Raw genomic sequence first — 16,474 nt, 5'->3', positions numbered from 1 at the left:
CAGATGACATTTTATTAGTCATCTCCTAAAGTGATATTCATAATTATTTTTCTCCATGTGCCTTTTCAGGTAAGCATGTTTCTAGTACAATTTTAGTAACTAGAAGTTAATGTATAATTTAGTGTTATACAAATCAATATTAAAAAAAAAAAAAAATTCTAGTGTAAAATCTTCTAACTTAAAAGATCCCCATGTTAACTGATTCGAAGATTTTATATTTGATCCACACATTCTAACAATCTTCACCTTACCATCCATGCTACTCATTATTTTCATGACCTTTGGGTTTCATTTCTTACTATCCTGCACATTGTGATTGAATGTGATGCTCTTGAGGTCGTCAGGTCAATTGGCCTGCAGAATCTCTTAGTATGGTAGGTGATCTGGTGGCAGAGGCCAAGCTATTGCTGTCATCTTTTAATTCCAGTAAGAGTTCGAATTATTTGCTAATGTTTTTTTATATTGGTATTGTGCTTATATCTAAAACTACAAAACGACACGATATATATCAGAAAGGGAATAGTCTATTTCATCTCAATACATCCAAACTCTCAACTCTCTTCCATTCTTACAAACCGTATATTAGCTGAATTTATAAAAATGTGGCAAAAGCTTCAAACTAGGTTCAGTTCAACTCGGAAGCATTGAGAACACTAAGGCAAGGCCAACAGTCGACAGGGGTGGAGCCACCTTAGGCCCAGGGGGGACACGTGCCCCTGCTGACCCAAGGTGGTCCCTTGACCATTTTTCAGTATGTCATGCCCCAATGAGCAAATTTTCTACTTGGTAGATGCTGGATTTGGATATATATGAGGTTTTCTGGGTTGATTCAGTTTCCTATACTGTAAATAGTCTATATATATATTCATGACTACTCAATACGTATGAATAGTTAGTATGCATAGCAGTAGGTTCTGCGACTTGTCTGCCCCAAAGGGTACTTAGAATTCTGTTCTTATTGAAGTGCCCCCTTTGAAGAAATTTTCTTTCTCCCTCTGCCCCTCCCTGCCAACAGAGATAAAAAGAAGATAATATTAAATGCTAGCAACTAATCTGATTGCAGTACGTTTAACTACAACCTTCTGTAAAAAATGAAAACCAACAAAAGTGGAATTCTAAGGTACCCATTGGTTTCCACCAAAAAAACCCCTTGGTCAAATTTGCATTAGTACAAGTGTTCCTGAATCCCCTTACTCCTCCGTTTAAGCTCTCGTGTCCTCTTCCCTACTTTATCATCCTTGTCCATCAGTTTGCCAGAAAAAAGAATCACTCGTCGGTTCTTTTTCCTTTAACCTTTTCTTTTCAAGCAAGACATCCTCACTAGCCTTCTCTTTTTTGTACTTCTTTAACATCTTTTGCTGTAATCGAGTGGGCAGCATACCAAAAGGCATCCGGGTCAACAAGCCTCTCCGGTGACCAGGAGCATAATCATCATCCTGTCATCATGACAATTGCCAAGGCACAAAAGCTCTATCAATGTATGTTGTAAACTTGTTGTAATCACATTCTGGCAACATCATCTGGGTGTACCTGCACAAATTTGCATGGCAAATATGGCATGGAACTGATTGATAACTTGTAAAAGTAATATTAAAACAAACAAGGATGAAATGAATTGAAATTTTGCCTTACCTGAGAAAACCTGTCTTCACTACCAAAGCTGGTTCTGAGCCTCAACTCGCCTCTGCTTGTTGTCATCTCTTCCAATATCTCGGTATCATAAAAATCGTCTGAACCATCCTCGTTACCATTGTCAGGTGGCATTCTTTCCTGCTCACACAGAACAACATAAGAGATTTCTTTTTCTAGACTGGAACTGGAAGAAATGAGATCAATTTTTATCTGTCCATGTGCTATAATTGAGTGGGGAGCTATTAAAGGATATGCAAGCCCATGAAATCCTTTTAGCACATTCATACAAGCAGGGGAAAAAAAGCTAACACGCCAAACCATATTAGTTATGTTTTAGAAGCTAAAGAATGTAAAAATGGTCTAAGAGGAACACATTTTAACACTCGTCAGCAACCACATTGTTATTGATCAACTATAAATAGCCTGGTCAATATCGTGCACTGTTTTTTACCCTCATAACCAAAACAAAACATTTATATGCAGATTAATAAGCAACAAAAGGAAAAAAGACGTACTTGTGGAGCACCAGGAAATTCTTCCCAGTCACAAGAATCCAGTTCTTGAAGATGGGCAGGATGAAAGAACTTGGGTAACACATGTGCCCTTATGCTTATTAGAAGGAAGAATGGCACTGGGAACAATATTCCAGCTATTGGTATCCATGTCACCCCAAAACAAAACAGAAAGTAAACAAGTTGGAAGAGCGTAAATGCAGCAATGTTCTTGAACGGTACCAACTCCACATATGAAGCATGAGAACCTTCCAAGACTCTGTCCAAGAAAATGACACAGTGAGAAGATGAAGCAAGATTATGACACAAAGCTACTGCATGTATTATATATACATACTGTGATGTTAGCAAGAAATCATTTGGTAGACAGTGGCATTAGGACCATGTAAAAGAATAGCACTATCCCATAATGTACTAGAATCAAATTTATCTGCTCTTATATCATCACTTTTAGTGAATCTGAATCGAAGTTCTCTTTCCATGAGAGACTGGCATTCTTGTGGATAGAAAAATACAAAATTGGTTCCTAATTAAGAGGTGCTTTTGTGCCTTCATACCAAAATTAGCTAAACCACTACCTATTGTTTAATGAAACTTCTGAACCAATATTAAAAAAAAAAAAACGACTTACTTGTAATGTCGGCCAGGGCTGATGAAGAGCAGACAAATCCTCTCCCAAAACTGATTACCTGGGAGACTATCAATTGCCATGTACGCAAAGTATCCCCAAAGAACCGAGGTAGGTATCATTTTGATAACAGAGATTGCAAATATTGAGCCAGCCACAAGGAGTGACTGCGATAGGTTACTCAATCTTTGTTCATTAACCCGAACAGGCAAATGAGCATCAACATGTTTGTCAGGATCAAATTTGCCCTTTAAATCTCCCCCATCATCAGCTTTCATTACAGCCTCTTTTAAGTTGTCCAACTCCTTAGGCTGCAAGATGAATACAAAATCTGGTTAGAAAAAATACACTAGCACATATGAGAGAGAGAGAGAGAGAGAGAGAGAGAGAGAGAGAGAGAGAGAGGAGAAGCCTTGAGCGCCTACATTTGAACTAGAGCCATCCATTTCTATGAACACAGCCTCCATCCTTCCAAACACCTCAGAGTTGCTTGCATTTTGTTTAATGCATTCCTTGGCACTCTTTACCATCTTCCTTCGGATCACCTTTGGATTGAACTCTATTGTGTAAATATCTAAAAAATGGCACCCAGGCGAATAATCAAGAGAAACTTAATATATGGTACCCTAGCTTACCTGCCTCCTTAGAACAGCAAGACTCTTAGTGTGCATGGGGGCCTGTGGAAGGACCCCATTTGAAGGAGGAAGCCCAAGCAGCCCACAAATCAATGTCTGTAGCAATAAAAAAATATAGCAGCATAATTAGAAACATATATTACAAAAGAAAAAGGGAAAAAGATTAAAGTCGTTAACATACCATTATTCCCAGTAGTAGCAGATCATAATGGTATGCAGATGGTTTTTGAAGATTAAACTCCTTCTGTTGTGCCATCTGTGAAGCTACACTGTGGTCAAAAAAGTATAGACCTGCTATCATCACTGCTGGTATAAAGGCAGCAAAGATGTACAAGCCTGGGACATTCCCCATATCCTGCAATTTAAATGTTGGAAATGGATGGCCTTAGAGATTATTCTGATATTAAGCATTTGATTCCAGCTAAGGCAGAGAAAGATGGCCCCAAAATACAAGGATCGTTCTCAAAATCTTATCCTGCAGAGAAAAAAGGCCACAAAATACAAGGGATTGTTCCCAAATCTTCCCACCCACACAGACAACATGAAAATTAACAGCATTCAATTTCTAAGAGCCAATGAAATACAAATCTACAGAGTGGCATGCAGTCTTCAAAAAGGAAATAAATATGCAATTAACCCATAGAAAACTAATACCTTGATGACAGACCAATGGTACAGTGATGCAGCATCCCAGGGAAATGGACAAACGAGCCTTCTAGGAACTCCATGTGGAACTTTACTGGGTACAGCATAAGACATGGCTGTCCACAACAAGACCATAAGGGGAACCCCATAATCTGCAATAAAACTTCGGAGCCACCCTGTATCCATCACACAGAAAGAGAAAAATAAGAATAGTCAAAACCAGGTCTGGTACAATGATCTTTCGTAAAATGATCATATCACAAATTATCAATTCATTACCTGTGCCATACCAACTTAATCTTGATTTTCTGCTCTTGAGGGAAGTGAGAACAACACCAAAGGAGAAAATGACTGCAAGCAACCCATTGGTGTAGAGCCATTGGAATTGAAACTCCTCCGCATATGGATCTACTTCAGCTTTGGGAGTACTAAATTCAGAAACTACTCCCTGCCAATAAGCATTTATGAGGGTCAAAGCCAATCCACTAGATCCGAAATTTGTTTTGTATTGTTAGAAACTGAATTAAAACCTTGATGGCCTCTTGAATAAAAAGAACTGAAATCAACATGCCGAAAAGTTCCCCTGCAATCCTAGTAAATCTGGATATGATGTTAGCTGCATTGAAAATTGCAAGAAGCACCAGCAAAAGTGCTGTCCAGACGCAAACCCTGTAACACAGATAAATACACTAGTCATTAAATCTATTTTCTGACTCATAGTGCAAAGGCACACTGGCAACCTGGAAAAAGAGGACAATGATTCCCGTACCAACCAGCCCAGGCTAGAAAAAGCTTGGTTCCTAGCTCTGGCCTTTTTTTGCTGAAAGTGTACATATAATTGTACATTATGACAGTCGGCTCAGCAACTCCTAATATCAGCAAAGGCTGTCCTCCAAAGAATGATTGGATGATGCCACATAGAGCAGTAGAAGCTAATGTTTCCACTGTGCTCAAGGTTCCATCTACCATCAAACAAACATAAATGTCAGGCTTCCTCCATTAAAGACCACAACTAGAAAAGAAAAAATTAGAAATTGAATTTTTATCAGCAATAGTTATTTGGCTTAAAGCACTTGGATACTGAGCAACATTTACCTCTTCAACTTTTGCTTCAAATAATTCAACTTTTTAGGATAAGCTCCATAAAAAACAAATGTTATACCTGTATCCCTACTCAATTGCTCCCCAAAGGCAATAACCGGAAGTGCAGAAGCAAAGAAAATATAAAAAGTTGGAGCTAATATCCTGAAATAGATTGAAAAAACTATGAATTAATCAAGGTTATGGAATCCCACAAGGAGAATATGTGATTTCTTCTAATACAGATGAGAATTCACCTAAAGCCAGAACGAAATCCGGCAGTCCAGTCTTCCTTATAGCATGCTGCTCTGCCTTTGATATCTTGGGTTATTCCCTCGAATGGACTTCTTATGTAATCCATCGCTGGTGCAAGAAATTAACTACACGGATTAGATTCGAAATACTTGTGAGCTACACAAGTTTCTTTGATTAGTATCAATAAATTTTGGCAATTTCACGTGAATACCATTAGGTGAAAACTTGGTGAAAATAATAATAACATAATGAACATTGTTATGGTGTGAGAGCCTCATGACACAACTGTGAAAGAAACAAAGAATAGAATTCCAAGTTTCATTACTTTTCTATAAAGAAGAACACAACAAATAATGGGCTGCACGTGATTGGCAATTCAAGTAGTTAAATATTTTTATATAATAGAACACAATTACACAAGCATTAACAACAACAACAACAACAAACAACCAACCAACCAACCAATCAACCAACATATAATATAAACCATTATCACTTATCAGACATTCAATTGATCAGATTGAATCCATAACCAAGAGTAGAAGCACGAAAGTCTGATGAATAATCATCATGAATTCATTTAACAAATTGGTCTTGCCCATTAGCACTGGTAGTGATACCAACATTATCATCCACATGGGTAATTCTGTTTTCTTCTTTTTCTTTAACAAATGATAGAATTTATACCCAACTTGAGCAAGAGCTCATTATAAGCCAGAACCCAATTCTGTTTGGCCTCCAAGTTTCTTACTTTTCCCATTAACCAAACAGGGTCATCGGATCACCAACCGGAAAACACAAACCCACCACCGTTAACAAGCCCCATGCACGTTAACTCATAAACACAACAAAATAAAACAGCCCCTCTAATGCATATTCTCAAACATACAAACAACTTCTTGAACAATACGCAATGGGGAGCGCACCTAGGTCAAAAAAGACGAAGAGGGTGGATATAGCAATAGAATGTGAGAAGTCACCGGAGCAGAAAGAGTGAGTTCCCGGCCAGGGGAGCTCGCCGGAGGCCTGACTCTATGTCCAGGGTAGGGGGGGTTGGGGTCAGAAACAAACTCTACCCCTCTCTTTCTCTCTGCTATTAAATGTTGTTTGTTGTTTCTATTGGCTCTCCCTCCTATTCCTCAAACACTCTTTGGCTTGGCAGAGAGAGAGTGAGAGAGAGGTGCGGAGGGAGAAGCAAAATGCAGGGGACGCTATGCTAGACGAGATAACGCTGACTGACTTGCGAAAATTGACCCGGTTTATAGTGAACATTTGTGGGGCCGAGAGCAGCCGTCGTTGGAAAAATCTGGATTCGTGGGGTCACACAAAATTGGCTGGGGAAAAGTCGGGATTCTGCGGTCCATTGCCTATTTCCCTAATATTATAAGAGAAGCAATATTTTTTGTGAGAGCTCTTATTTGCACATATTTTCTGAAAAAAAAAAAAAAAAACTTAAGGAAAAAGACCACTTTGACCCTCCCCTCACCCACACACCCCATCCTCATCTCCATTTTTTTTTTCTTCTTCACCGTTGAAGCCCACCCCCATCCTTTCTATTCTTCTTCTTCCCCCTCACCCCAACCACCTACCCCCGAGCCCTCCCCTCCTCTCTTCTCTTCTCCTCTCTGGCTCCTCTCTCCTTGCTACCTCCCAATCCCTCTTCCCCTCCTCCCCTCCTCCCCCGCATGCACCAGCCACCACTTGCAGACATCCAAAATAGCCACCACCACCTTCTTCCTCTCTCTCTCTCTCTCTCTCTCTCTCTCTCTCTTTTTCTCTCTATCTCTCCTTCCTTCTCTCCTCTCACCTAAGCAGATAGCCAAAGGTCCAAAATATTTAAAAAAATTGCAGCGGGTTCGGCGGACTAGTGCTGAACCCGGTGGTTTCGTTCGACAAGTACCCGCCAAATAGAATAGGATTGTTCGGTGGGTACCTGCCGAACAAAACTGGTGGTTTCGGCACTGGTTTGCCGAACCACCTGCAATTTTTTTTTTAAGTTTTCATCTCTTCGGCTATGGTGAGCTAGCTGGAAGAGCAATTGTGGAGTGGGCAGGAGAGAGGAGGTGGGTCAAGTGAGGGTGGGGGTGGGGGTGGGGGAGGGAGATGGTTGGGGTAGGGGGAAGAAAAAGAAGAGAGAGTGGGGGTGGGGAAAGAGAGAGGAAGGGAGAGAGGAGAGAGGGGCAGGGATGAGGTGGGGTGGTTGTCGGTGGTGGTAGGCTGCTCGACGTGGTCGGGGATGAGGTGTGTACCGGAGAGAGGAGAGGTGGGGAGGAAGGTGGTCGGGGATGGATGTGTACATGTGTGTGTGTGTGTGTTTTTTTTTTCTATTTAGGAAGGGTGTGCAAAAAGAAAAAGGGATGAGGTATAAGGTCTTTTCCGTTGAGTTTTTTTTTAAAGGAATGGTGTGCAAAAAGAAAAAAAAGAGTGGCCCTCTTTTTGATTGTCTAACAAATGTACCATTTTTGCATTAAATCATTTGAAAATTAAGATTATTATATATAGCAATTACAATCGTGCTAGATTCATCAAATTAGTTTACCAAATTCTTTGATTAAGTGCATGTATGTATCATTATACTATGTTACTTGTTAAAAATAAATGAGATTTAGAACAAATTCATAATTTATTATATGATATATTGTCACGTAATTTGGTGGCAGTCATACTCTTTTTTTAGTTACATTAAGGAAATGGAGCGTTGGGCGTATCTTCATCTCAATCCTTTATCTCACTCACCCTTATTAATATATTATTTGAGATAATCCCAAAGATCGAGTCCTACTTCTTCTACTTATAGTAAAATGAGTACTATTATCTCTACCCAAAAAAAAAAGTACTATTATGGTCACTAAATTTACTCACCAAAATTTTGTTTACAAGTTACCACTCTAGCATTTAGTAACAAAAATGAATAACTCATCCAACTTCATGGGTCATCTACCTTATTTTGAGGTCGTTTTAAGACATCCAATTTATTGTTTACAAGACTTTGTTAAATTAACTTAATATTTTGGATGGTTAAGATTTAAGAAAGAGAAAAAAAATAGAAAAGTAGAGGAAAGTAGCTAGGGTGAGAGGATCTATATTCCGACTCACTCATGCATTGCGCATGTGTAATACATATAGTATTACCCCCAACAAAAAAGACAGCAATGATAAGAAATTTAGTTTGAATTTGAACATAAAAAAGGAGTTCTACACGGTATAATGAGTGTATGATATATAATCACATTTGACAATAAAAATCTTATATCCTCATAATGGAAAAAGTGAACCGGTTAAAAAGTAAAGATTAAAAAATGTGTATTTTTTTAAAGACTTTACACTATTTACATGGCACATGCATGTATATTCTTGAACCTTAAGAAGACGACATGCAAAGTCCATTCACAAAAAAGAACATGACTGTTAGTCGACTGAGTCTGCTGGCGATGAAGATCGAGCAGCTAGCTGGGGTTAATTTTGTCATCTTATTTGTTTATGCCCACCCGCCATCCGCGGCCTGACATTCTCTTTTATGCCAAAAAGAGAAACACAGCAAGCCTCACATCCTCAATTCTTTTGGGCAACAACAGTCAACACACAGAGCTTGCATATCGGTTGATCGAGCTAGTCGTGCATGAATCATGGCCATGAGTGATAGAGACACATCACATGGCCACATGGGCCTTTCGCTTTTGATATTGTCTTCAACTTAACCACTTTTCCGTATATATATAAGAAAATTGTACATTTTGATCCACAATTCTTATGACTCGTAACTGCTAGCTGCAGTGTAACTATTGGGTTTTGGCCCTCCTGAATTTTAGGTATATATTTTCCTTATACAGTCAACTAGTATAGTCAGTGCCATTCCTTAACCTAATTTTTTGGAGAAAATACTTGGAGAGTTAGGCCTCCTATAGAACTTTAGGTAATTTAATTAGGTGGGAGGGATAAGTTTGGATCAAGGATATATACATGCAACTCCAACCAATGGAGTATAGACTATGGTGCAAGTGTCAAAGTAGAAATATATTGCCCGAAATATTCTCTTACCAGATAACAAGTCTTATGTTTTTTTTTTGTTGAAACAATACGTCTTATATTGTTAGACAATAATGTGATATTGTCTTATGTTGTTAGACTATAATGTGATATTGCTATTCTAACATGTGAATCATGTGATATTAAATTAACAATCTAAGAATAAAACATGTCAATTAATATTTGACAAACAAACCTTTTTGTTGGTATTTTAGAGGGGAATAAGATAGGAAGGAGGAAATGAACAAAAGGGCTTGACATAATATTAGGTATTTTAGTTCTACCTCCTTTGGGAGACTACCAAATTCATGGAGTCGTGATCTCTCACACACGGATATATGCATCAAAAAGTAAAACTGATCGCTCCTTTGATTATTCCTTGTAATTACAAACGCGTAAACACCTACTTTTGGTGCAATTTCAGTATGCTTTACTGTGATCAATTTTTGGTACAATTTTCTTAGTCCATTCTTTGACACGTGAAAGGTCAGAGTTGATCACTTCGTATGGTATGGTAACATCAGTTTATCTTACCCAACAGCAAAAAGCGAAATCAATTCTGATGAAATCCATGTTTATTGTTTGATCGATGATGTAGGAGCCCTGTGATTGAAAGTTGATGACATGACCATCTTTGGTTTTGTAACTAAAATATTTCCTGAGTTGCTCTTGGAGCGTTGAAGACATTCGAGTCTTCTTGGTCTTTTGGGTCGGGTTCTTTGGGTGGAAGAGGAAGAGAATTTGGAGAAAAGGGTGTCGTATACATTCTAAAATCTGAATCCAATGGTCAGAAATAAACATGCACAAGAGTGAAGTCCCAGAAATAGATAAAGACTAGAATTGATCTGCCAAATGTAATGGCATTATACAATGAACTTGAATGCTGCTGTACAACTATAAACTTGTATGCTGCTGCAGCCATTTGTGAATCATAAAATTATTATTTGTGATAATCACATATATATACAAATTGGTACAGGTATAAATTACCCAAACATGGGGAAAATTAACGATACTTGAGCTTCAATCTGTCTTTCCCTTTCTTCTGCTAAGCAGCATAGTCTCAGAGCATAGTACATGCAGATCCCTAGCACATTAAGTGGAGGGCTTCTCTGTTTCGGCCAAGCAGACTCAACGCTGTTGCAGCTATGTGGTGTCCGGTCAGCCCAGCAATCGCTAGCTGTTCATTTGGGGATGCATGCTCAATGTAGTTGTCTGGTAAAACAATTGGTCGCCACTGGGGAAAAAAAAAAAAGTGACAGTGTATTATATTCAATAAGTGCCTTTGTCGAAAACGAAAAAACTAATAATAGAGGAAGTGGTTTAAATTATTTTACTTGCATTTTTATTATTTTAGTTTAATCCAACGGAGTCCAGAAGAGGTAGAGTGAGATGGCCGGCCAGCACAATGTCGCTGAAAATATTACCTTAACCTTTCCATCAAGCTGTCCATCAAGCACAATGAACTGTGCAACATGGGATCCAAATCCTCCGATAGAGCCTTCCTCAACCGTGATTAGAAATGCATGGTTTTCACAAAGCTGCCTAAGAAGCTTGATATCTAAGGGCTTGCAGAACCTTGCATCAGCAACTGTTACCTCAATGCCAAGCTTTGAAAGAAGAGACCGAGCCTTAAGGCAATTCTGAACCATTGATCCATATCCAAGCAATGCAACATCTTTACCCTCTGCAAGAATCTTCCCTTTTCCAATCTGCTCAGGCACAGTACAAAGAAGTCAAAATAGAGGCAAAAGTATCGTCTTACTATTACTAAGTAAAGAAGAAACAAGAGAAACATGAAAATATACCAAGTTTTATCTTTTAACCATCCCAATTGGTAATGAGCAGCACACATGTTTCCAGGCAATAAAGCTAAAACGCAACAATTACCTCAATGGGGATCGCACTGCATATAAAATGGTCCATCCCAAAAATGGTGCCCCTAGGATACCGGAAGCAAACTGGACGATCATCAATATAGGCTGCAGTGGCCACCATGTTGGCAAGCTCATTCTCATCGGATGGTGCCATGACGATCATGTTTGGTAAGCATGACATAAATGTTATATCAAATGCCCCACACTGCATGGGACCATCAGATCCTACCAATCCTGCACTCGTAATGACAAAACGCACTGGAATTCTTTGCCGATCTACATCATGAACTACCTAAACAGGCCATGAGAAAAATAAACTTCTAAGATGTTCATATTATTATTGTTATTATAATGCCACAATTATTAGAAATGTAACTATCATCAAACCAGCAGAAGGGATAAATGAAAAACCTGATCATAAGCTCTCTGGAGAAATGCAGAAGGGATTATGCAAAATGGCTTTAATCCTCCACATGACAAACCAGCAGAAAAAGTAACTGCATGTTGCTCAGCCATTCCCACATCAAAAAACTTGTCGGGAAATCTTTCACGAAATAATTCGAAAGATGACTCCATATGCATTCCTGCATGAACAGTCACGATATCCTTGTCCTTCTCTGCTTCCATAACTAGAGCCTCCACAAAGCAGTCACTATAAGTTCTACGGTGAATTTTGGCTGGTAAATCATCAGAATTGCTCAAACCTGCAAGGTTCCAGAAGTGTAAAACGATATATGTCAGATCAAATTGAACATGGTTTTCTATCGTGTACATGATAAAGAAACAGTCAGGCCAGGAAAGCCGAGAGAAAATGAAAACTAATCTTTGAAGTCAACAAGTTGTTTATGCTAGCTAAAGGCCTGAACCAAGCCCAAGAAGCCTCAGATGAGAAACACAAAACCAAACAAAGCTGGGCTGAGTCTAGCTATTTCACAATTCACACCTAAATCAAGTCATGAGTCATGAATCCCAAGAGTGTACTACAGAATTTTGTACAGAATATGAAACAAACATCGGAGAGGAAAATGAAAGAGGTAAAAGAATACCTTCCTGCTGCATGTATGCTACCTTGCTCTTTTGTCTGTTTTCCACTCCCCGATTTTCTTCCGTTACCACATGAACCAAAACAGGACCCATCGAATTCAGAGATGCCACTTGTTGTAAAACACAAATCAGGTCATCAATGTTGTGTCCATCAACGGGGCCAATATAATACAATCCAAGCTCTTCAAAAAGAGTTGATCCTAGTGGACCCACCATACCACGTGCATACTCATCAACTTTAGCTGCCAATTCATGCATACCCCTACCAATTCTTTTTGTAACACCCTATAAAAACGGAGAAATATAATTCATTTCATAGAATGGAAAGAAATTAAAATATTATATTTATAGATAAACCCAACATAAGGCGTAAATGGTAACCATAGTAACAGAAAATTCTTGGCATTCTAAAAGTTCCCCAAAGCACACTATGTTCTCCTCTCAGATGCAGGCCACATAAAATCAAATAACCTCTGCATGCTCAGATTGTCCAAAGTTTTAAGTATATATTTCTTTGAAATCTCTTGATTTCAATAATTTCTATATATCTAAATATCTACATGAAAGTCCGCAAATTATGTACGTTTCAATGTTTAAAAATCATCTATTTTTAGAGGTATGATAAAGTAGACTTTATTAGAATCAAAGCCATAGAAACTTAGAAATACCTTAGCAACTTCTCTAAACTTCCGGAAGGATTTACTTGACTGGAGCTTGCTTAGGGTACTAGATAGAGCATTAATAGCTGTCGTGGGACCCTCTTCAATCTTTGGCTGTAAAGAGTGCCGACTGTCATTTAAAATAACTACCATATTTGAGTCCAGATAACCTGCATTACTCATCGCCTCGTACACCTGACCAGCCATAGTTGTCCCATTGCTTATGACTGTAACAATACACTCCCGCTTTCCTTTAATATCCCGTGCAATTGCCATGCCTGTAATACAATAATTTCAGATCTGGTTGAAGTTTAATTCATCAATTTCCAAGAATGACTATGAAAATAAACCAATCACAAGAAAGGTTATAAATGGCAGTGCAGTTAAAAATAATGAAGATTTATAACAAAATTAGCTGGAAAAGCTTGAAAAAATTGCTCTTATATGCTAACTGCCAAACAAGCATAATAATGTCCACATATAAAACAACACTGAAAGGAAAGAACATATTATCACTAGCTACATAAAGTCAGGAAAGTGTAAAATGCAAATTGTGGTGGATGCAAGTGTGAATATCAACATGTAAAGCAACATAAAAAGAGCATGCATGATTTACCAAAACATCAAGAGAAGTATGTAATGCAAGTTGAATACAAGCATGAAATTTTTTCGGAGAGTAATTTCATCAAAGAAAAAAAAAATGAAGAAGAAGCACATTGGAAGTAGAAACTACCAAGTCCAGCAGAAACACTATTGCACCCATGCCCTGCCCCAAACGGATCATATTCACTCTCGGGTCTAGATGTAGAACCAGAAAGACCATTCCTTTGTTGCACTGTATGTATGAGGTCCCGCCTTCCAGTAAGAATTTTATGTGCATATGTCTGCCAGCATAAGAGAGAATTTCAAAATTTATATCATACAATTACTGAATATGAAGTGTGAATATCATGAGTGATTTCTTTGCTTCCTGGTTTATATGAATTTTGGTCATATGAAGTATGAACAGCGTATTGGAAACAGTACGACCAGTGATCCATAATCTGTACTTTCTCTTTAAGAATCAAGCAGTCGTACAAGGAGAAAGGTACATATATTATTATCTTACTTGTTCTGCAACATCCCATAATATCTTGTCCACAGGAGCATGGAAAACATGGTGTATTGCAACTGTCAACTCCACTACTGCCAAACTGGCCTTGAAGGACTTTTGTGTTTTCAACATTACAGACAACTCTGACCGGATTTCATCAGATAATTGTTTTAGTTCCTGCATTGATTATTCTGTGGTGAGTAAAGAATCTGTGAGCTTGTGTTAAGCATACAAATTTAAGTATGTAAATGCTTCAGAGACTAACTTTAAGAGACAAGTTCTTCAGGTGGATAGGATTTTCAACCGAATCAAGAATGGGTGTTGAGACTTCTTCCGAGAATAATTCACCACTATCAGGTAGAGAACATATTTGACTTACTATTTCCTGCATCAAGAAAAACTAGGTCTTACAGTGAATAGTCTTAGTAATTTACATTTGCATAATAATTAGTTTATTTTTACATATTTGAGCTTGTTTGACGGCATTCCCCGTTAACCAAAATAAACCAAATTAATTAGTTCATATTTAGAATATGCCATCCATTAATTTTGCATTTGCATGCAGAGAAGACACGTCGAATTTTAGAACAGCCATTCCAACTCCAAACTCATTTGAAATTTTGTATTTTTAATCACTACTTTTCCATTCCTAGTTCCAAAGGGTTATGTTATTTTCACTGCTTCTCTACATTGTCCCCTCTTCCTTTATGTTTCTCAGTATCCTGGAAGCCATGTTCTCATTCACCAATAAAGCTTTCCATTTTAGAAACAAATAGGTAATAAAGATACTGAAAATAGTGGCAAACAAACAGCACTCACCTAAATGAAGAAAGATCTGTAAGATACCAAATTGAATAAATTGCCCTGTACTCTTTACAAAACAACCACTAGAATACAACCGCCTCACAAATATAAACATAATTAAACAATTCAAAATAAATTGAGATTTTGATTATTCTGCAACCACACTAAAATTCAAACATCAAGGTTGCAAATACCGTTTTGCTTTCCTTTTCTCAGTTTCTGGGCAATCAAAAAGAGGACTACAGGATGTAACAAGAGAAAAAGGAGGAGAATGTGATTACCTTGGATGTAGTGGTGGAAGCAGAACTTGGGTACAAGTTATTTCTTGAAAATTCCACATGAAGTAGAAGATTAGAGCTAAATAACTGGACTTTCTGAGAAAAACCCCCAAATTTTCCATGGTAATGGGAGGTAAGTCCAAATGGGTACCCAGCAGAAGCAGTACCCATAAGGAAAACACAGAAACCCAACTCTCCAAACTCAATGAATCTCAAGAAAAATATACAATTTGAGAGCTGGAGCTCAGTTGCAGAAAAGGAATGAAGAATTACAGCAAGACAACCAAAACATTTAAGCGTTAATGTGGTGAAAATTTAGAATTGTGAAGGGCAATGATTTTCAAATGCAGCAGATGAGACACAGGAGAAGTTGCAGAAAACAGAGTAGGGACAGAAGTTGTTGGAAGTAAAAATCAACAGGAAATGAACAGAGCATTTGGAGGAGACGGAAGAAGCATAAGTTGGAGAGTATCTTTTCGGATGAGGACAAATAAATTGGAGGGCCAACCATGCAAGGGTCTGGGTCTAAATTTGGGAACATCTTTAATGCGCAATCCACCAGATACTTTGGCAGCTCCAAAATGCTTACATGGGCCGGCCCTCCAAGACTCGAAAAATTTTTGTTCTTAAATTATAAATTTATAAACTCGTTGGTTCACAGTCATCCATTTATATTATAACAAATAGATTAAGTGATACCATAAAACGATATTATTGTCACATATAATAATTTTTTTGTTACAAGAGAGAACTCAAATATGATCGTCACATAAAAAACTCCTAACCCAAGGAATTAATATTTTCCTTTTGTATATTTGAAGAGATTGAACCCTTACCATATCTTGATTCTTACTTATTTTTCTACCTTCTCTCATCTATTGGACTAACCCTAATAGACTAGCCCCGAGAGCATTCATTTTGGTAACATTTATTTCACAATACACCTTTTCAATTTTTGGATACCTTTGTTTCGATCATTTCCATTGAAATGGTGGGTTTCCAATTTTTATGAGCATCTCTAATCCACAAGACTAGAGTTTTGCATTCTCAAGGAAAGATTTGGTTTTGATAATTGGAAAATTTTATTAAATAATCTCTTTTAATACAAAACTCACTTTTTTAACCCTCATTCCCAACATAATTTTCTTTTTACTCTTTTGCCTATTTTCGGACAAAAATACCCCTGATATTCATTTAGGTGGGTCCATCAGCAGTGGAGAGAGAAGGAGAGAGATGGGGCAGGGAAGGGAGGAGGATGGCGGTGGAGTTGTGTTTCCCAATCTGGTATTTCCTACCAGATATGATA

At 38.0% G+C, this 16,474-nt stretch overlaps 2 protein-coding genes across 8 annotated transcripts; both read right to left on the bottom strand.

The window, feature by feature from the left end:
* Positions 1-528: 528 nt before the first annotated feature.
* Positions 529-6,627, bottom strand: LOC147279094 (putative boron transporter 7). Of its 5 annotated transcripts, XR_015123395.1 has the most exons (15): positions 6,075-6,627; positions 5,390-5,495; positions 5,215-5,297; positions 4,822-5,014; positions 4,583-4,721; positions 4,332-4,500; positions 4,062-4,228; positions 3,589-3,762; positions 3,408-3,503; positions 3,198-3,317; positions 2,776-3,083; positions 2,148-2,403; positions 1,633-1,770; positions 1,125-1,436; positions 529-1,005 (listed from the first exon to the last, which is right to left on the bottom strand). XR_015123395.1 is itself a non-coding variant. In XM_086251086.1 (14 exons), the coding sequence occupies exons 1-14, from the start codon at positions 6,145-6,147 to the stop codon at positions 1,233-1,235; spliced, it is 2,226 nt and encodes a 741-aa protein (XP_086107212.1). In that variant the 5' UTR covers positions 6,148-6,627; the 3' UTR covers positions 529-1,232. The 5 variants fall into 5 exon arrangements, 4 of the variants coding, with proteins under 4 accessions (XP_086107212.1, XP_086107213.1, XP_086107214.1 ...); XM_086251086.1 differs by having other exon boundaries at positions 529-1,436; XM_086251087.1 differs by having other exon boundaries at positions 529-1,436; positions 6,314-6,627.
* Positions 6,628-10,220: 3,593 nt separating this feature from the next.
* On the bottom strand, positions 10,221-15,648 carry DXPS3 (1-deoxy-D-xylulose 5-phosphate synthase 3). 3 transcript variants are annotated; one of them, XM_086251090.1, is made up of 10 exons: positions 15,172-15,646; positions 14,352-14,471; positions 14,102-14,263; positions 13,727-13,877; positions 13,003-13,271; positions 12,337-12,619; positions 11,702-11,994; positions 11,304-11,582; positions 10,841-11,125; positions 10,221-10,650 (listed from the first exon to the last, which is right to left on the bottom strand). In XM_086251090.1, exons 1-10 carry the CDS (start codon positions 15,337-15,339, stop codon positions 10,501-10,503), a joined length of 2,160 nt encoding a protein of 719 aa, XP_086107216.1. In that variant the 5' UTR covers positions 15,340-15,646; the 3' UTR covers positions 10,221-10,500. The 3 variants fall into 3 exon arrangements, with proteins under 3 accessions (XP_086107216.1, XP_086107218.1, XP_086107217.1); XM_086251092.1 differs by having other exon boundaries at positions 10,524-10,650; positions 10,751-11,125; positions 15,172-15,648; XM_086251091.1 differs by having other exon boundaries at positions 10,528-10,650; positions 10,755-11,125; positions 15,172-15,648.
* Positions 15,649-16,474: the final 826 nt, after the last annotated feature.

This window comes from Dryas octopetala, chromosome 7, assembly GCF_963921425.1.
Source record: "Dryas octopetala chromosome 7, drDryOcto1.1, whole genome shotgun sequence".
Classification (NCBI taxonomy): Eukaryota; Viridiplantae; Streptophyta; class Magnoliopsida; order Rosales; family Rosaceae; genus Dryas; species Dryas octopetala.
The sequence above is the reverse complement of the archived record's forward strand: the minus strand, read 5'-3'. Positions and strand labels throughout refer to the sequence as shown.

Excerpts from the sequence above, each read along its gene's own strand:
- LOC147279094 (XM_086251086.1), bottom strand. The coding sequence starts at position 6,147 with ATGGGAAAAGTAAGAAACTTGGAGGCCAAACAGAATTGGGTTCTGGCT. Across the intron at positions 3,318-3,407 it reads TTGCTGTTCTAAGGAGGCAG|GTGATCCGAAGGAAGATGGT; the intron begins GTAAGCTAGGGT and ends TTCAATCCAAAG. Across the intron at positions 1,771-2,147 it reads AATTTCCTGGTGCTCCACAA|GAAAGAATGCCACCTGACAA; the intron begins GTACGTCTTTTT and ends CTGTGTGAGCAG.
- DXPS3 (XM_086251090.1), bottom strand. The coding sequence starts at position 15,339 with ATGGGTACTGCTTCTGCTGGGTACCCATTTGGACTTACCTCCCATTAC. Across the intron at positions 14,264-14,351 it reads TGAAGAACTTGTCTCTTAAA|GAACTAAAACAATTATCTGA; the intron begins GTTAGTCTCTGA and ends TAATCAATGCAG. Across the intron at positions 13,272-13,726 it reads TAGTGTTTCTGCTGGACTTG|GCATGGCAATTGCACGGGAT; the intron begins GTAGTTTCTACT and ends ATTGTATTACAG.